The following is a 21,001-nucleotide window of genomic DNA, read 5'->3' as shown; positions in this document are numbered from 1 at the left end:
TCTGTATTGAAGATTTAAGTAATATGTGTACATAAAGCTGACGTTTTTAGAAAGGAAGCTTGTGATCTTGGTGCTCATCAAGTTTTATCTGTCTTTTTCTGAAATTTTTGTGTTACTGCTCTTGGTCTTGGTGGAGTCAGTGGGGATGTGACTTACTAGTGCTTAGGATACTGCAGGAATATAAAAGGATGCTTTGGGTATCAAGATACTGGTGTCTAGGAATACCATGTATTCCAGAATGACAGTGTTTTTATTGTAATACTTTTTCATTGGTGCTCCTAGGGTACCTCTAAATCAGTTGCTGAGATGATATTTTTAAAAATAGCATCCATTTCCAACACTTTGGTTACAGTAAACATCAACTCTCCTATGTATTCTACAGTGTCTCAGGCTTCTTTTTGCATGCAGTCTTTGCATTCAAGTCTACCCCCAAAAAGCTTTTCTTCCCTTTTGAATACCTAGTGTGAAGGACACATATGCTCTCTTTAATATAAAATATAAGTATTTTAAATACTGTTATTTCTTTGTTTACTCAGATGAGCAGCACTGTGGCTAGCCCGATGTCAGCGATTGTCTCTTCAAGTGGTGGAAGAAAATCGACAAGCTTTACGCCTGAATTGCAAAGTATGATGTAAGTAATCAGTCAAAATATCTGGTAATATCTACATTTTGTATGCCTCTTTTAGCTGGTTTCTTAGAATGTGTGTAAGGGTGATGGGGGTGGGGGGAAAGAGCAGGTATTAGTGATGGAAATGTTAGTTATTTTACTTCTGATTTGCAAAACATTCAGAGATGAGTTAAATAAAAAACAAATGCTGTACTGAAAGGAAAGTCCTGCTGAGTAAAGAAATGCTTTTTCAATACTACTTTAAAAGTCATTAGAGACCTATATTTCTCAGTCCTTCATCACAGCAAGCTAAGCTTGCTGTTGTCATATATGCTTATTTAGGTAAATATTTTGTGTTACCATCTTTCAGTACTAATACAGAGAGGTAGACTGCTGAGATCATAATATTGGTGATGAAATTAAGATATGGAACAGTTCTAAATAACTGGGTTTTGGCAGATAGGGAGTAAGGTTGTTAAAAAGGTAGGTTATTTGTTGTTGTAAATTAACAGTGGAGTCTTATCACAGCTTGTAGCTAGGTTTCTATTATAAGATTTTGTAGTCTATAGCTTGTAAAACCTTCAATGTTATTTAAACAGGTGGTTTTTGTCAGTCTTAAAGATACTTTCATAATCAGAAGGATTCCTTTTGTAAAAGTCTTTGTCTTGACTGGTAACCTACTACGCTGGGCTGACTGCGAATCTTCATTTTGTGGAAAGCAACAAATTAATCAAAAAGTTTCACCTGCCACTATATGGAATTTTTTCCCCTTTCTATGTGTGTCCAAGACACTGTACTGTCATGATGGGGGCAGGGGGGAAGTACTGAGCTTGTTTCTGTGTGGATTCGTGCTCCTGATTTATCAAACACTTTAAAGAATATTTCAACCTAGAGCTAAAAGATATCTAACCTCTGAGGCAGCAGATAGCTTGGCATTGCTCATGTCTAAATTGTGCATTTTTAAAAAAATATATGATTATGAATGTTACTCATGGGGAGAGGAGAGGATGCACATCTGCCAGTTGCTGAGGTCAGCTGCACATAAAAGGGAGCTTTGCTTTAATCTTGCAAAAGTGTCTTAAAGGATTTTTCCCTATGTTCATTTGTCAGAATTGAAAATGAAATGAAGAAAGCTAGTCCCAGCGTACTGAGACATAAATCTGTGGTTTCAAAAGATAGTGGTAATCATTAGCTCTTTTCTCTAGTCTTAGCTCTGAAAGACTGTCCAGGATGTTGTTTAAGATAGGGTAAAGTAGGATGAGCGTAACAGGGAATTAATTTTGGGCTACTGATCTTTACTTTGGTAGGATCATTGAAAACACTCAATATTTGAGAGCTTTTTACAGTGTTGCTTCATGTTTTTTTAATTAATTTTTAATCATCTCTATAAAAATCAAAATAGTCACAGCATCTACCTTCTGACCCACAGATGCCTAACTATGTCTTAATGACAGGGGAATCTTTGTTACTAAAATTATGGATGCATTCTGAATGTTACAATGATACTATCCTTTTGATCATTTTACTTTAGGTCATTAATCATTGAATATCTAATAATTTATTTGCATGTGGCTTTTAATATATTACCTTCTGCAAGTTTAGATAGTTGTATCTGAAAAGTTCTACTCTGCTCCTTCCCTGTTCCGTTGTGTTAGAGCTGACAATTAGGATAGGAAGAATGTTAAAGCTTTATTTTTATTTTTAGTTTATTTATAAATATATATATAAAGTTTTTTTTTTTGGTGCCAGTTGCCTTCTACAACCATAAAGAAGTTAGTGTTATCTGTGGAGGCTTGAAATAATTATTTACCTGCCTAAAAACTGTGTTTGGCTTTTTAATGTAATGGAAATATTTAACATTTTAGTATTGCTGTATAATACTAGATGCACTCTTTGTTTTTACTTCTTTTGTATTTGTGCAGGAGCTCATTTAGGAACAAAAAAGTGTTTTAAGTCACTTTAGGCTACGTTTGAACTGCCTTTCTTTTGTTTTGGTCAGTTATGGGCATGACAGTGCAAGTCCTCCAGCTTTCCCAGATCTCTCACACTCAACCTGTTCCTCACAATCTCCCCTGGCTCCTTGCTGCTACTTTTAAGAGACACAGGATTTTACACAGATTAAATGAGGGTGAGAAGAGTGCAGTCTTGCTTGTTCTGTCATACATTGTAGATTCATCTTTGCTGTCGTGTAATGTTTTCTGATTTGAATTGCGATATGGGCAGTAGATATGAAAGGAATTACTTGCCTCTTAAATTCTACAAAGAGTTCCCTGTCCAAAAGTAGAAGGTGCAATTTGTTTTCAGCTAGATGTCCTTAAGAGACTTCTAGATTGTTAAGTGGAGTATGGGATACACTCCACTAGAGTATTTTTCAGTATAATGTAAATGAGATAATGAACTGTTTCCTGTGCATTGAATCTTCTAAAGTAGATGAGTACTTTGTTACAAACCCAGTGGTTTGGTGTATTGAGTTCTTTTAGATAGAAAAATATTAGTTCTCTCATTCAAGAGAATTCTGTTCAGTTATTGTTCGTATCTATTATAGCCATCTACACTGGAAAATATAAGTATTGTTCTTGGTGGAGAAAATAACTGTAACTGTTTAAAAAACAAAAGAGCAGCCGTGAAGTTTGGAGTCAAAGAAGCCTGTGTATCAATTCGGATCAGTATTTAGGGAGCCTGCATTTTATTTAATTGTGGACTTCCTGATAAAATATTTTGAAACTACCCTCCCCGCCAGTATACACATGATTCTGTCAGAACGTAGAAGTTATTGTTGGCCATATAAATGGAAGAAATAGACATTTTCCTTTTGCTTCAGAACCGGTGCAGTTACACTTTGAAAGCTATGCAAACAGATCTTCTGTGCTTTAGAGTAACAGTTTTCAGTTTCATTAAGCTAGTAGTAACTGAAGAAATTTCTTGAATGTAACGAGCACATTGAAAGTTACATCATTATTGTTTGCTGGGAAAAAAAAGGAGACTTTTGCAATGATAAACTGCCAGGGATGAACCATGTGGAGAAAAAATGACAACTGTTTCTTTTGGCCAGGACAGCAAAATGAAGTTACCCCTTTAAAAGAACTTTCCAGGCTCTGACAGAAGCTGCCATTTTTTTATAAGCTACGTAATTTAGAAAGGTACAGATTCTCCCATTTAGGCAATTTATAACAAATCCATGATGACATCTTAAGATCCTGGGAAATAGTAAAGGCTGGAGCATTACAGTGCAAAAAAGGTAACAACTTTCTTAAAGAAAAGAAAATAGAGACTATGTCTGCATAGTTTGTTATTGTGAAGCTGAGTAGGACCACCTATTTCCTATGAATTGTCATCCATATGGAGTAATATGAAGAGTAACTTCATCTTGTCCTGCCTTTCTCAACAAAAAAATGTGTGCAGCAAGAAGATGGATTTGGGAGAAATAAGTCACGTAGGGGCATTGGGTGCTAATCCAGCATGGCATTTGGTAGTTTGTGCTGATGTTAAAAAATGGGCCGTTGGATGTTAGGGACTTAAAAGGCAGAAGGAACACAGAGAAACTATCTTTTCGAAGTAGAATACAAAATCCTGTTATAACCCAGTAGTGAGATCTGGAAGTCTGTGGATAACAGTGATCACAGTCTGAAGGTGGTATCTTTGATTAGTTTATAATTTACAGCACTTAGGTGTTGAGTCAGAGTTTGATTTCCCTGGAATGCTTAGATTTATAGGTAATGTTAAGCTTGTGAGTAATCCCATTTAAGGTGAGGAGGTTATTCATATGCTACATCTGTTACATATGATGCACCTATTTTTGAAGCACAGTGTTAGAGGCTGAGCTGAATCCTTTTGTCGAATTATGTTTTTATGATAAGCTCACAAATATTTTTCTGATTTGAGAAGGCAGGAAATGTTTAGTAGTCTTGAAATGAAATCATAAAATACTGCAGAAAAGCTGTCTTAAAATGTATAAAAGTTTTTCATAGTATAAATATATATATTTACTGAAAAAATGGTTCTGTTTTTCCATTAAGAATGTTTAAAATATTTACTTGGACTTGAAGAAATGTTTGTGTTATGAAAAAAATATATGTTCTGTATGATGTCTAATGCCTGTGTAAATGATATTAAGTGTAACTGATGATAGAACTTAACATGCTGATTACCTTAAAAGGAATACGGAGTTAAAGAAAAGTATCACACTGTCCCATATCAATTTACAGTCACTACCTTTTTCACTAATATGTTTAGCTTTCAATTGTTAAGACCGTGGAATTTAAAAGAGCATAATGCTATGTAGATTTTTGCTTTGACTCCCACATTCTTTATTTGTATTTGGATATTTTATGATGTTATCACAGAACTTGTTAACTATGGTTAAGCAGTAGCTTTTAATAATTTAAAAAAGATTTTCAGCACATCTAGTTTGTTTTGCTGAGGTTTGTTTTATATAGCTTCATTTGGCTGATCTACAAACTGTTTCCAAACTAACTGCTAACCTTAGGTCAGTTGCACTTGAATTGTAGTTCTGCCCAGTAGATTCACAACCGTGATGATTTCACAGTAGCCATTAAAATTCATAATTTGGCTGAGATCATCTGTTTTGTAATATAAGCACTACTTGTGTTGAACAATTTGCAGAGAGAGTTTTTTTCCTCTTAGTAAAATATCTGGATTTTTCTAAGCTATTTTAACTATTTACAAAAATACTTATTACTGTGATCTGAAGTTACTTGAGAAATTGTTTTTATTGATTCGGTGTGGGGTTTTCTTTCCCTGAAAACTCATATACAGAGGGAACAGAAGCCATAGATTAAGTCAAGATTAGTTTAAGTTATCAACATACTCATATGTTTTTTTAAAGTATTAAGATTTTCCAATGGCAAACGTAATTAAAACTAATGAATCAAACACTTCAGTTTCCTACACCCTACAGCTTGATCCTGCAGACAACCCGGTGTTTAGTTTTGCATGTTTCAGTAATTTTATGACAGCTAAACACTTGTAGGATTGGGCTCCAAATTGATGATAGATCTTTGAATTATATTGTATAAAGTACTAGTTAGTTAAACTTCCATATTAGAGTATGTTTATTGCCTACTGCATTTTTTTGTGCCTCAATGTGCAGCATCATTGGTGATGGTAGGCTGTATAACCACATTAACACAAGCTGGTTGAAAATGCAGGAAGCTTTAGTTCAGAGCAAAATGCAAATATGTGAGGAACTGATTTATTTTTGTTGTTCCTGTGGTTTGAAGCCCTAGCTTGAAGACCATCACTGTGGATGCACGTATGGGCCATGGAAAGTGTTCCTGAAGTTACTGGAATTCATTTGATGTGCAGGGAAGCACCTGTGAGGATGCAGCTATAGGAAGAAAACCTTAAATATCTACTTAAATTGGATGCTTTTCTGATACCAAAACTTCATAAAAATACATAGTTCAAGTAAATGGGTGGCCATATTTATCTTCCAGACTTGTGGCAACATGAATCATCAGCTTGACAATACATTACTTAAGCTGAATCAAGAGGCTGAACTATATTCAGCCACAGTGCCCAGGCTGTGTCTGGTAACATTCTGAATTAAGTGCATTAAAAGCTGCTTTTCCCCACCTTTTTGTATGTAACTTTAATGTATATACTATACATGAAACCTAGTTTCTTAATTAGGGCTTAAGGTAGGCTTCATACCAAAAATCAAAATTTGATGTTACAAGGTTCTAAAGATAAATTTAATGATGGAGGTAGTGGAGAAAATGTTTTTATTGTGTTCATGTAAGGCTTTCTGGTTATTAATTATATTTGCTGTAATTAGTATTAAAATAATAGTATCCATTGATATAATATCAAATTTAATATTGCTACTAATTGCTTGTTTCTTTCCAGACAGTGAACGTCAGTTATTTCAAGTGCGGTTCTCATTGCAACATTTTCCAGCTTGCAGCTTGTACTCATCTGTAATATACTCCAGTGTTGTGTTAGTGTGCAATAGAGATCTTAATAAAATCTTCATATGCTCTTTTTATTTATAAATATATTATTTATAGCCTATTTTTTCTTTTTTGACATGTAGCAAATTGTGGGAGAGACTCAGAAAGAATTTGGGCTCGTTCTTAAACCTTTAGTCCATTAAGAGTCTTTGGACATGTCTGCCCAACTATTGGGATCCCGAACGTGATCCCTGTTACTAAAGTATTTGAATGCTTTCTCAATATTCATAATTTTTCTCCTGTCCTTTACCTCTCCATTTTTATAGAGAGGCATGTATGTGCATTTTGTGTCATTACTCATCTATATATCACAAGAAGCAAGTAAGGAAGAACTAAGCTAAGGACTTCAGTTTTGTTAACACAGTGGTGGTTCTGTTCTGTTGATTAACATATTTAATTAAGATAACATATGATCCATAACCAGTCTACTGACAGTTCTGTTTGTTCAGTGTCCTTTTGTCCAGGAAACAGTGGTAGGATAAGCAATTAATACTGGACACAGGTATGCTGAATGTAGCATGAAGCTTGGTAGTAAGAACAACCCAAACTTGGAGTGTTCAGTTTAAGAAGGTCATGAAGAATCATTTCAGGGATGAAATTCCTGTCTGAATACTTTCAATGTCTGAAAAACCTCAGAGAAGGTCTTTCCTAAATTTAATGAAGGCGATGTCAAGTGAAGAAGTTATGATTCAGTCATGTTTTTATATATATACGTATGTGTATGTTTGGAGATATGTTTATAGCTATAAAGAGAGTGAATGCTACAGCTAACTAGCACCATCTTAAACATTTCTGTGTGGAAGGGAATGGATAGTCAATACATTTGAGTTGAGTAACTTGCAGTCCTTTCTTTAAGTTTCTTTTTCAGATGCTTATAACTCTCTAAGGCAATTCTGGTAATGAAAAAGTTTCTTTCAGTAGTTTATGCTAAAAGGCAAATTTGAGCAAGATCTTTGTTTCAGTTCAGAGTTATCAGAGCATGGAGAAAGAACACTTGTATTTGCTTATGTTCTTTTTATAGATGCCTACTGGAGTAGTTGAAAAGTAAAGTTTGAATCTTGTTTTGACTGACACTGTGGATCTGTGGCATTGCTGTTAGTGGAGAAGGTGCAGTGCTCTAGGGAAAACTCAGTTATATTTATATTCTGGCCTTGGTTATTTTTCAGCTTATAAGAATCACAGGTAGTTATTCAGAAGCAATAGAGCATACAAAGCTCATATCCTCTATCTCCCTGTCTTTTCACTTTTTTTCATTTTCTCTCTTACCATTTGTTAGAACAGATTGATAAACCACAAAAACTGACGTGAAGTGAGTTAGGCTTTGTCTCTGCATTGCCAGTGTTATCTTCTGAAGGTTAACATGGTATTTTTGATCTTTCTAATGGTACTGATTGCTCTGCACAAATTGCCCACAGGAAGGGGATAGAAAATACTCTGTGTGTGTGTGTATGCAGAGTGTAAAAAAACTAAAACAAATGGAAGACTTCCTTGTTGAGTTAATACAATGATACGCGTCTTCTGTTCTCTTATTTCCTTTTTTACTTTTGCATCAAAACACTTCTGGGAATATAAAATGGAATGTTAGGGAGAGTAAAATCTATATTGCTGAACACGAAGACTTCCCAATGGAGTACTCTTTCAGTAATAATTTCTTATGTACTGGGGCTTCACTGTGTAATGGAGGCAACTTTCATGATCATTCGTTTGTAATATTTTCAGTAATATTTGCCAGTTCAAACTGGCTAGTAGAGAGCAGTTCTAGACCTGTGGTCACTCATGGAGTGTCTAGGTTGAGCATACTTTTTTTTTTTAGACTCACAGACATTGCATGGTATTTTTTATTTCCTATATACAGTGTGAGCTTATCTACTCTTTACTGTCTGTTGCAACTCTGTCAATCAAATAAATGATTTTTAGGGGTGGTTCTACTTATTTAGGATTTCCCATTCATTCTGAGATGGCAACATCTTAAGGAACAACATTCTAAATTTTTGAATGTGACATTAAGTTATCAAAAGTATGATCTTTGAACTAATCTTTTCTTCCACTGATGTATTTGGATAACCCCTGGTGATTTGAGTTGGATTACAGTTTATTCGTCACTGAATGCCCTGGAAGATCTCGCTGATCAGGTGTTGAATTATTTATTTTCAAATACAGAAATGCAAATTCTGTTTGATAACAACAGTGCTTATGTATGCTAAAATAGTGTTTTCTTATCAGGTAGAAAGTTCAGTGGACTTGTTGCTCACTGTGTAAAGAAATGCACACCATATGTAACATTAAAGAAATGCTGTGATTCATACAGCTGTGCTTTGCCAGATTGGCTTGTGTTTGTGTGTTAATGCAGTTTTGAATATCAAACTAATTATAAACTACGTGCTTTGAGTCATTCAGATTACATGCTAACTAAAAGAACCCAACACAATATGCATTTTGTGTTGTTTGCAAGACATAATTTACTGTTGAATATTTTATTGAAAGTGTTTTATTATATTATTTAATAAGATAACTTTTAAAATACGTTCTCTGTCTGATTTCTATCTTTGTACAAAACCTTTGTCATTCTTCTTAGGTGTTACAGTCAGCCTGCCATTTGTTTTTTTGACAAACAACTAGTTTTGTTATCCTGGTCTTCAAAACACAATTTTTTTTTTTTTATGTCCCTTTGTGACAATGGGTTTTGTTGCTGCTAAGTCCAGTTTGCAGTTGTTAAACCATGGCCTAGATTATTTTGTGGTTTTTATGATTTTTTTTTTTTTCCCTATTGTACCCAAATTTGTAAGCTTGACTCACCCTTGTGAGGCAGATACAAGCATAAATACGAGAGCCGGCATTCCCCTCATGCCAAGTTCCTTATGAGGTTTCCTCTCATGCCAGGTTCAGTTCTTCCCCGGGAAGAAGAGAGTTTTCAGAGTGTTGGCTTTCGTATGTCTTGGGTTTCTTGGAATGCAGGGAACATGCAGACCCTGATGCTACTTGAAACAAGTAAATGATTATAGTGACTAGGCAGTTATGCTGAATAGACAGTCTAGATGATTGTTTTTAAATAAAATGCTTCAGAATCTGTCTAGCATGCAACACACAATAAGCGTGTGCTTGAGTTGAATATTAATAATAATTTATTTTATCTTACTGTATGATGAGGTATGGTAGTACTCGCATAATCTTATTATGACTGTTACCTTATGGCTTCAGTTGGTGGTATTCTTATCCCCCTTTGCTTTGGAGTTGATCAGTAAAATCATCTGACTGGATAATTCATTTGGAATGATAGTGGAAGAAAACAGCAGTAATGACCTGGCTGAGGGAGCGCTTTGGTTAACCAAACTGTAATTTGGGATTGTAAAGAATTTCGCTATTCTGTCCCATACTTGTTTACCATATTTGAACCCAGAATTGTGCTGAGATTGCATTGTTCAAAAATAACCAGTTTAGCCTACTGAGCTGAAATTCTTCTCTGCAAACATGCATGGAAGACTTTTTTTTTTTCCCCTCCTCCCTTTAGTAGAGAGACAAGAGAAGGGCAGTGGCAGCAGATGTGGGACTTGTTTATCAGATCCTGTGTTTCTTTTTTCATCTACCTCATTAGATACCTCATTAGATACATCAGGCAAGAGTGGTATGAGATAGAAAACTAGGAGCAGAACTAATTTTTCCTTTTATAGGTAGGACAGAGTACAGGAAGGACCTTCATCAGAGAGACAGAAATTACTACAACTCTTTCTGCTGATGATGTGACACTTTTAAGCTTTTAAAGGCAGAGTCTCTTCTGTGTACAGTGCTTAGCACAACAGGATTTTGCTGAGGAGGCCTGGTAGGGTTTCACACAACTGGTAATAAAAGATGCAAGAGCTGAAGATGGAGTGAGTTTTAGAAAAGCTATTTGAAAATTCATTCTTTCAGGCTACCACATTTCTGTACTGCATTTTAAAGTGTAGTTATTTTAGACCTCCGTTTTGTAATACTGCAGTTTCATTTTACCTTTTAGTAGCAGAGTTCACTTGAAAGACAGTCTGAACTTTGGCCTTATTAGTGTCAAACATCATGTCTGAAATATACTCTTTTAATCTCTTGCTTCTCTCATGCTTTCATTTTATTTTGTGGGGTTTTTTTTTGTTGCAGAGTACCCTGTCCCTACTTACAAAGGGGGCAAATGGCAACGAAGGATCTTAACATATGGAGTAGTACCCAGGCAGTCTTTTACATACAGTAAATAAATTGTTGAGTCCCTTTACAGACTTATGAAGGAACATTCCTGTAACTAATTTCAAAATCACATTTGTACTTAGAAAACTTGCAGAAGAAACAAATGAAGGCTGTTTTTATGAGGAAAGACTGGAGAGATTAATCTGTATAACAGTTTTTACTATAAACAAAATGAACTGAAGTTTAACATTAGTCTGGGTTATGTGTACCTTGTATTTCTGCTCTGCTAGTACTATATTTTTCTCTTGCCAGTTCAAAGTTAAAGTAGGTTTTGCAGTTAATTTGTGAAATTAGTTTTGATATGTATGAGAAGAGTCCTTCTGAGTAAGGTCACGAAGCATACAGTTATACTCAATTTGTTCTGAGTTGCATACAAGTTCTCAAGTAGATCCTGTGTTTGAAATTTTGTTTTGAATTGAAATGTTTTAAGATATATGGTTCCAGGATTCTGAGCTTAGATTCCCAAAACTTTCTGGTTTCAGGTTTTGGTATGTTGCTTTAAGGTATTGTCTAATAACATAATTTTAAACTGAAAGAGGGTGCATTTAGACTAGATACAAGGAAGAAATTTTGCACAAGGCAGGTGGTGAAACCCTGGCCCAGGTTGCCCAGAGAGATGGCAGATGCCCCATCCCTGGAAACATTCTGGACACGGGCTCTGAGCAACCTGATCTAGTTGAAGATGTCCCTGCTCACTGCAGGGGGTTTGGATGAGGTGGCCTTTGAAGGTCCCTTCTGACCTAAACTGTTCAGTGATTCTAATACCTAAGTAAGACTTTAAAATTTGGATATGATCTGTCCTACTTAAGTGAAGACACACCTATATTCTAACCAAATAGTGGTTAAGCCACAAACCAATACGTTGATCAAGTTCAGCATTTTCTACTTTTTCCCCAGTGTAATAAATTGTAATGCATTAGTTTTAGCAGACTGAACCTGAAACTTCAGTTGAACTACAGCTATGACTGTAACTGGCAGATGTGTCTGTTCTTCACTGCTGAAGTCTTTTAAACTGCAGCTGCTTGTGTAACTTGCAATCTCGGTTTATTTGTTTTAGTCACGTTTCATTTGACAGTACAGATAGTACGTGTCAGTGTGCAGTGTTGTTATAGAAGATTATTCATCCATACAGAACAGTAGGGTGACAGAGATTATAATTGCTATTGGCTTTTCATTCTTCTGAATTCATTCCCCCCTGTGGAATTATTTCCAGTTGCATCAATAATTTTTTGAAAACTTACAGTTAGAATGTACATAAGTGACCAGAGTTAGAAGGAGCAGAAGAAAACTCTGCGGATTACGCTGTGTTCTAGGTAACTAACTCATAGCGTGTTTCTCAGCTAGGTGCTATTTCTGGCTCATTCAGCTATCTGCTCAGTGGCTTTGGAGAGCAATAGTTATCTTCCCCCGCCCCCCGCAAGGCACAAAGGCTTCATAATCCTTCCCAGGTTTTGCTGGACTAATGCTGAAGTCTGCCTCCCCTGGTGCATGACTGTCTCTTCGGAGGTACGAGATAGCCCTTAGTGGTTAGAGAAATGTGTTTATGTGTTTTCCTCTATCATTTTGAGTTCAACATAGCAATTTAGACTATGACGTTCTCCCTAAATTGGTCTGTGAGGTGATTAGTTTATCCTCAAATTCCACACTGGCTCTGGGACTTACAATAAACCAGCTAAATAACGATAGATGGAATAACTTCTCCTCTTGCATAGTTTCTAGCACTTTATAAATAAGTAACTCCATCAGTCTTTTTAATATAACTAAGTGTATAAATGGCTTTAGCATACTCTTATTTTCCATCAGATTACTCTGCTTACTCTTCCTTTTGACATTGTTATATCTCTCTCTCTAATATATATAACTAATATATATAGAGCATACTACATATTAAATCTCACCGTCTCTCTTTATTATTTTTAAGTTGATCTAAAATTCCATAGACCAGCATTTGATCTGTCTGTGTGTTTCTGTAGGACCTTCTATAACAATGCACTAAGGCATTGCAGTCATTAGAGGGGGACCGACCCTCCCCTCCATGCCTCCCATGGCTGTGAAATAACTGAATACTGTTTCCTTTAGCTTGGCTGTAGAAATGATAACTAATAATTTAGCAGTTATATCACAACTGGATGGCAGAAATGTCGGTAAGTAATGGCTAAGTGAGAGGTGGGTGGAAAAAGGCCAAGAAGGAGAATAGTCTAATGGCATGTGTTAGTTTATTCTACAGAGTAACATTACCGGTTTCTTAATAGGTTAGCAATGATGAACTTTTTTTAGCTTTAAAAAAACCAACACTACTCAGAACATGTAGTTTGTGCTTAAAGCTTCTTTTTTTTTGTTTCTTTTTTTAACCCAGAAAATGCTGGGCAAACAGCTGCTCTCCTGATTCGGTGATGGTGACAGGTTTTTTTCTGCTTCAGTTTTCAAACAGAAAGCTATAAGCACTTTATGGTGTTAAAAAGCAGCAGCATCTGACCTAATGTACCCTCCTCTGAACGATAATGTTTCTTTGTTACTTATTTTTAGTTCAGATTGTTTTTCTCCCCTTTCCCCCAACATGATTTGTACAACCTTTAGAAAATTGAGTCGTTGTGGTTTTGAATCATCCTCCGTTTCTAGACTGAATGAGTATTTCTGAAGAAGCACTGGCTTGCTTCTGAGTGGGTCTCTTTCTTACTTAAAAAGGCAACACCCATGACACAGTTGTACCCCCTGAAAAAAGAAGATGCAATACTATAGACCCTTAGTAGACCGTATTGTGACCCTGGAAAGGACAACGTGTTAAGTACTTATTTAGTTTTGTACCAATGTTATATTGCTAGCAGATGTCCTGTTGTTTTTCTTTAACCATGATTCAGAGTCATTTGGATAAAGTATCTTGAAGGAGTATATTTTGGTCCTGAAATAAAGCATGACTATCCATTTTGAAACTATAGTAATACTTCATTATGAATCAGTCTGTATTTGACTCCTTGTTTGTGTGTAAAGCCTTCAGTATACCCAGTACAAGTCTAAGTACTGTTATTTGTGCTGTTGGTGAAGTACAGCAAGATAGCATAAACATCTGATGTGTACACACTGATTAAAAAAAAAAAAAACAAAACCCCAAAACAAAAAACAAAACCAAAACAAAAAAAACCTTACAGGAATAAATTTGAATTCCACAAAGTGTAAAAAAAAAAAAAAAAAAAAAAAAAAAAAGTGACTGCCCATTTAAGTGGGGGAGAAAACAAATAATGAATTTCATGGCAAACTATTTTTTTCCTATGAAAGAAGTTAATACTTTTGTATTAGCAGAGGTTCCTGTTAATTCTACAAATAAGGTAGCTCCCCTCTGAACCAAGCTTGTAGAACATAAAAACTACACAGCAACTAAAATCTGAGTTATTCATAGGAAATCAAGAACCTGAGCAGTAGGCCCATGCTTTTTTCATGTGCTCATATTATATGGATTTTCATTTGAACGGGTACACACACATGCACACACACATTCTTCTCAACAATTTGGGTGTATTTCTGTATTTCAGTTAAATAACACCACCATAGAATGGAATCATTGAAAAATTTAGGTTGGAAAGGACTCCTGGAGGTCATTGGGTCCTGCCAGCCTGCTTCAGACCTTAGCTCAGGTTGCTCCACAACTGCATGAGAAAAATGTGTGTTTATTTTATAGTCCACTTTATTTAACTGCTGTAGCCTATAGTAGTAAACTGCTTTTTCCAATATAGCTAAGCCAGTGTAATTATTCTGGAAAAACTTTTAAATGTAGATTAGGCCTTAATATTAAGTAGCATCTCAAATTACTAAATAATATTTAAATTTTATTTTCTGGAAAGTCCCTTTCACTAGCCAAGTTAAGAGGAGCAGATATATAGTCCTTACAGAAGGTATGTATCAATGTGGTTTAGTATGTGACTCCATACCTATGACTACTTTTTTGCTAGACCGCAAAGCTACTGCAAATCTGTGTTTTAAAATAGAGACATCAGAGTAATTCTGCATATTTCCCTAAAAGAATATGGTTTAAAGGTAACACCCCCCTGTCCCCAGTCCCCAACACTCTCTATTATCTGTTTTTAATTTTTGGAGAACTTTTGCAAAAAATTGATAATTACTATTTTACAGACCTGCTTCTCAGTTATGATAAAACATTTTGTGTTACTGTTAAAATTGGAGTGTTTTTTTTAATTAGCCATTACAGTGCTGAAGGCTGCTATGAACGAATTTTTTTTTTATTTAAAGTAAGACGTTTGAGCAAATCTGAAGACTTGATAAAGTATTTGGAAAGGATGAAAAAATACCCTTCTATTCCTCCCTCCTTTTAGAAAAAAATTATGCATGTTTTAATTAAAATAAGTTCTGTCTATTTCTTTGTATGCATATGCATGTATATGCTTGTATACAACCATAACATTTTTCTGACTTCCAGTTAATATTATTCTGTTTAGCTAGCTAGCTAGGAAGAAACATAGGAATAAAAATGTTAGCATGCAGGAAGAGGTGGATCTGCGAGAATGCATTTTCTTAACATCACTCCACCTCTCAAAAAAGCTGCCTAAATTAGTGTTTTGTTCCTCTTAGTAACTTCAAATTGAATGCATAACTGTATAGTTGGCAGATTCCCTACAGCCAGATCTCTCTTCTACAGTTAGGTTTCATTTAATAATTTGGTAAGGCAGTTCAATCAGTAGCAGTGAAGGCTCTGAATAACTTTGTCTCTTGATTTACAGTCTCAGTGATGAGGACTTCACTGTAGTATACTGGGTAGTATAAAAAATGAGTGTGTGGTAGGTTTTGTTGTTGTTTTTGTGTTTGGGTTTTTTTTTGGTAATGTATGGATATTTGTGTGTGTTACAGAGCTTAGGGAAGAAAAACTTGTGGTGTGCTGATACAGGGGGTGATTATTGCCTAAGACTTTAATACATTGTCTTCGCAAAGATTGTATAATTATAAAACTGAGCATGACTTCATACTACAAGCTTTGATGTTTTCTCTATATTACCTATTAGTACAGAATATAAACTTTCTGAAGATGATCATCACTGGAGGTGTTCAAAAAACATGTAGACGTGGCACTTCGGGACATGGTTTAGTGGGCACGGTGGTGTTGGGTTGACATTTGGACTTGATGTTCTTAGAGTTCCTTTCCAATCTTGATGATTCTATGAATCTATAGTAGTCTTTTACTTTGTTTTTAATGCATAAATATATTGTTGTTATCTGTTTAACTTACTGAGCCTCTGCTGATAACCCAGTAATTCCGATTTTGCTTCTGATAGTGGCCAGATCAGTTGTGGAAATCAAACTTTACCGAACTGAAACATGTAATACAAATAAAGTAATTAAATTTAGCTGTATGCACGTTAACTTTGAAAACTGTAGATGTATAAATACCAATTGTCTCTGAATGGGATGTATTATGAGAGTTACAGAAATGCTGTTGATCCTGGACTGGGCACTTCTAGGTCTGTTTGTGCCCACTGAACTAAAATTGCAAGTAAGTAGCCCAATGTAGTGAATACTGAAAATGTACTGAACTGAACCAGCTTAAATACATGTTAAACAGGGCTAGACGTATGTCTGATGACTTGCAAGAGAAAGGCTTTGTAGCTAGTTTGCAAAGTTCTGTATTCTGTTTCTCTAATAAATGCCAGTTTTATTCCTTCAAGAATGAGACTCTCTTTTGGAAAGAAATATATTAAAACAAGCTCTGCCTGTGAGTTTGCACTGGCAGGATCTTCTACTCTGCCTGCCCAGGTAGGTCCCTTCACATACTGCTCTAGTTATGTGCGCAGCTCTGACTTTAAAGTGACAACTCTGTATCTGTTGGGTCCTGCTATGGTTCAGATGACTGAAAAGATAAGTGATCAATTAATAGAAGGAGGGATGAAACTCTAGGGGTTCTTTCTAATGAATGATAGAATTCTTTTTTAAGAAGTGCTGCAGTGTTTGAATAATCAAAAGCATATTTCTGGAGCCAGGGTTAGGATGGCAATATTTATCTTTGAATTCTTAAGACAGATAAAAATCAAAAGCCCAAACCACCAGTTATATTTTTTAAATGTTTAGCTTAATCCATAAAAATAGACCAAAATTTTGAAAATTGCTTATTTAAGCATGGATTGAAGAACTATATATAGGGCATTCAATTTCTTTCTTAAAAAGACTTCTCTATGTAGCAACATATAGTTTGAGGGAAAGATATTAATTGGTTTATCATTATGATACTTTTGAAACAGGGAAGTCGTAACACTATTTTACCAATTGAAAGCTGAGTCCCTGGGCAGAAACTCTTGGACACCATTTAGTTTTAATGGAGACTTTTGTCTTCGCCTTACCGTTTTAATAAAGCTTTCTCTAGCCTGATTGATGTAGGTGATATGGTGAAATGTGTTTGACATCTGTAAGGATATCTGATTTTTCTGTTGGCAACACTATGTCCTCCATTCATACACAAGTGAAGATAATTGTCTTAGTACAAATAAAATTAGAATTCAACTTCTTTGTGTATCATTATGTGCTACATGTAAGCTTGCCATGTGGCTTTCCATGGCCTGCCACATGATCCTTGTATAAGCATCTACTATTAAAGACAAGTGTTGGTAGCTAGTGTCACTAACAATTCACATGCACTATGCTGAAAAACTAACAGCTTCTCCAGCTGCCAATAGCTGTCATTGCTATTGCTGTTTCGGTAGTCTCTTGTTGCTTTAAATGTGGGATAATAAAAGCATGAAGAACAGTTGCTGCTACTTCAATACTGCATGAGAGGTAATATTCATCTGTTTTTGTGGTCCAATGAAAGACTCATTTCTTTCTTATTGTAGGTGAAAAAAATGAAATTAAGAATATTTTAGTGCTAATTGTAAGAAATAGCTGTCACTCATACAGCTGAAACATTCAAAGAGAAGTCCACTAATTACAGCTAAAGCTGGAGGAAAAAAAAAACTTTTCAGGGAGTTTTAAACTTCAAAAAACAAAATAAGAAAGGTTGGTGGTGTGTGGTTTTTTTTTTTTACTGAAAGAATGAGAGTGAGTATCAGCACACTTCAAAACTCTGCAGTTTATTTTTTACATATAGTATGGTAGTTGCAATTGAAATCTGATCACTGAGGCCTTTCTGATATACTTGCTTGTAATTCATGCAATAACATGTTTGAGTGGTCTTTCTCTTGCCAAATGGAAAGGCCAAGTGGTAAGGATGAGCTGGTGCAGTCTTTCACCATGTCAGTATGTCTCAGGTCTGATCTTTTGAGACTATTGGCAGAGGGATCTGTATGTTTGTCTTTGTATCTTCTTAACCTTGGGGCTTGGTATGATCAGTCTCAGATTAAGAATTGGAGTCACATTTCTAAGTCTTGGTCAGGACCTCTATCTTAGAGTAGTCCACTTGAGTTACAAGCCAAAGTAAGGTGGACTGAATTCAGATCTACTTAAAGTTGAAAGGTAGAAAGCAATCTATCTGCAAGGCTATCAGTTTTCAGGAATTTGTGCTACTTTGTTAAAATTTATAAGGGGTAGTCCTTTGCCAAAGATGAAACATGGTTTTTTTTGGCAGGACTTTTAAAAATTTACTAGAACCAAAACAGCACTGCTCTGCAGTGAAGCCCATTAGTTGAGTCCTCTAACCATTTGTGCCATCTGACTGTAAAATAAAAAAAGCAACTGTAAACATGACTCAAATAGCTAATTAACAGTTCAGCTGTTATCTGTTACTGAAGCAGGACAAAGCCTACCAACCAACCTGTTGTTGAGTTTTCTCTTTTAGTAATGCATAATGTAAAAAAAAATTTAATTGTTCAGTATGTCCTTACAATTAGGATGTGCACCTTCCCCCTGCCCTTTTTTTTTTGCTTGCTGAGTCAACATTTGGGTGCTTTAAAACTTGAGTGAAGTTATCTTGCAGAAATTGAAATCTTACTCTCAGCAGGAAAAAAAATTGTGCAAGTGATTCCTATTCTTATTTGACTTTTGTTATAAACTGCGAATTAAAAATGAGTTGTGCATCACTTGTTCAGTAATAGGAACTGGAAGCATTTTATATGTACTTCACAAGTCGAGAACAGACTGAGCAGATGATTTCAGATTTTGTGGAAGATATTAGCATTGACTTTGGGAATGAGATACAAATAGCTGTGCACGTACTTAAGTGTTTTGCTGAGTAAGTCCTATTTACAAATAAATAAAACCTTTCACTGAAGTCTAGAGATCTCAAGACTCATAGATACTTGTACAAATTGCTGCTAGCAATCTGTTTTGGGCATGCAAACAGATTCCCCATAGATAAACTGGGGTGTGAATTTGTAATGCCTTATATACTTTGTCGTACTTCATAGAATCACAGAATAATTTGGGTCAGAAGGGACCTTTCAAGGCCATCTAGTCCCACTTCCCTGCAGTGAGCAGGGACATTTTCAACTGGAGCAGGTTGCTCAGAGCCCCATCCAACCTGACCTGGGGTATTTCCAGGGATGGGGCATCTACCACCTCTCTGGGCAACCTGGGCCAGGGTTTCACCACCCTCATTGGGAAAAAATTCTTCCTTCTGTCTAGTCAAAATCTGCCCTCCTTTAGTTTAAAACCCTTGCCCCTTGTCCTGTCGCAGCAGGACCTACTTGCATGTATACAGGCTTTTTCCCGTACTAAATAACAAGTTGTTCGTTCCCCTTTCATTCAGGGATAGTATAACCAATTGATGAATAAATATGTGCACCTGAGCACATCCTTCAGAGCAGCTTAGTCACTGCAGGGTTTCCATCCTACCTTTTTGTGTGTAAAGTTGATTGTGTATCAAAGCTCTTACCTTTATCAGCGATTGGTACTTGTTAGTCATTGAATACAGGAGGTATAGGGTTGGGAGGGAGCTAAAAGAATCCACTTATTCCAGCCTGTGTCAGTGAGGCAAGGTTCTGTGTTACTAAATCCTTCCTGACAGCTAGCTGTCTCGTCTGCTCCAAACTCTCTAGTGAAGGAGGTTGTTGGGCAATTTTCACAGAAAATTTTCTTTTCTGATAGATACTCCTCTGCTTCTCTAGGGAAGTGATGTCTGTGGTTACTTTTTTGGTAGTACAAGACTGTAAAGAGAGTAAGACTGATCAGTGTTAGTGACTCTGGATATAATGTGAAAATAAGTTGGATGTGGAGGATGTATTTCATCAACTTTCTCATTGTTTAGAAAATAAGTAAATATCTCAGGTCACAAACAGGCTTTAGAAGCTGTGTAGATAGGTTTGCAGATGTAAAAGGCCCAGAAAAATCAAGCTGGCAAGTCCTTTCATGGTATACATGGCATAGTTGCAGTGTAGCCATGGAATACTGAATTGCTCAAAATGTTTTCTTACACTTCCTTTGCTTCTGATCTCTTTATCTTTCTCCTCAAGAACAAGGAAGAGTTGGTCACCACTCACTTTATAGTGACTAACGCAGTTTCTTTAACCTTTTCCCATTGATACTAATGTCTTATTTTCCACCAGTGTTTTGGGATTCCCTTCTCACCCCCACTCTGGAAAGATGATGTCCAAAACGGGGGGGGGTGGGGGCAGGAGGGGAAAGTGAAAAAGAAAATGTTCTTATTGAGCTCCTCTCATCAGTGAGACATGCAGAAGCCATCTCCTACATTTTCTGTGTATGGCAGGCCTGATAGCATCTGTGAGAATGCATTGAACAGTTTAGTTTGCAACCCTTTTTAATGTACAGATTTTCTTCTAAGTTACCATTTCTGAGAACATTATTCACCTTTAAATAAACAGTTGAGTCTCTAAGTCTGCATTTTTACACTTGTCAGTTTAATCCTGTTGGTTTGGAACTTTCTCTAATTGGACAAGACTATCGTGTTCACATCAAATGTTTGAGTGTCCTCTAGCTTGATGTCAGAGTCAATTGCAATAAATACGGTTCCTGTTCTCTCACCTATACTGAATATATTAACCTAAACAAAACTAGGCATAGCATATCTCTGTGGGACTCTTAAAATGTCTTCTATTTTCATAGAGAGTCATTGTTACCAACTACAGTTTGCAAAACTCTGTACGGCAACACTTACTCGCTTCTGAGTTTCAGGTTCCCTTGGATAATACGTAGACAGCATCATTTTTTTCTGAAGCCAGGTTCCTTTAATTCTGCTGCTTAATCTTTACTAGTAAAGTCAGGTTTTCTGTGAAATTAATCAGTTAGGTTCATATGTATTTATTTGTTTTTATACAGTCATTTTGGT

The 21,001-nt window shown here is 35.9% G+C and overlaps 2 protein-coding genes across 4 annotated transcripts in view; one reads left to right on the top strand and one right to left on the bottom strand.

The window, feature by feature from the left end:
* RUNX2 (RUNX family transcription factor 2) overlaps nucleotides 1–21,001 on the bottom strand; it is a gene marked incomplete at its 5' end in the record, with an annotated part of 226,223 nt that overhangs the window by 190,645 nt on the left and 14,577 nt on the right. The window lies entirely within an intron of this gene.
* Nucleotides 537–21,001, top strand: part of SUPT3H (SPT3 homolog, SAGA and STAGA complex component) — a gene marked incomplete at both ends in the record, with an annotated part of 279,215 nt that continues 258,750 nt past the window's right edge. For both annotated transcript variants that reach the window (XM_081997936.1, XM_081997935.1), the window contains one exon: nucleotides 537–631. In XM_081997936.1, the coding sequence (XP_081854062.1) occupies nucleotides 537–631 (95 nt within the window). The remainder of the gene's footprint in view (nucleotides 632–21,001) is intronic.

This window comes from Phaethon aethereus (genome assembly GCF_964289735.1).
Source record: "Phaethon aethereus genome assembly, chromosome: 3".
Lineage (NCBI taxonomy): Eukaryota > Metazoa > Chordata > Aves > Phaethontiformes > Phaethontidae > Phaethon > Phaethon aethereus.
The sequence above is the reverse complement of the archived record's forward strand: the minus strand, read 5'-3'. Positions and strand labels throughout refer to the sequence as shown.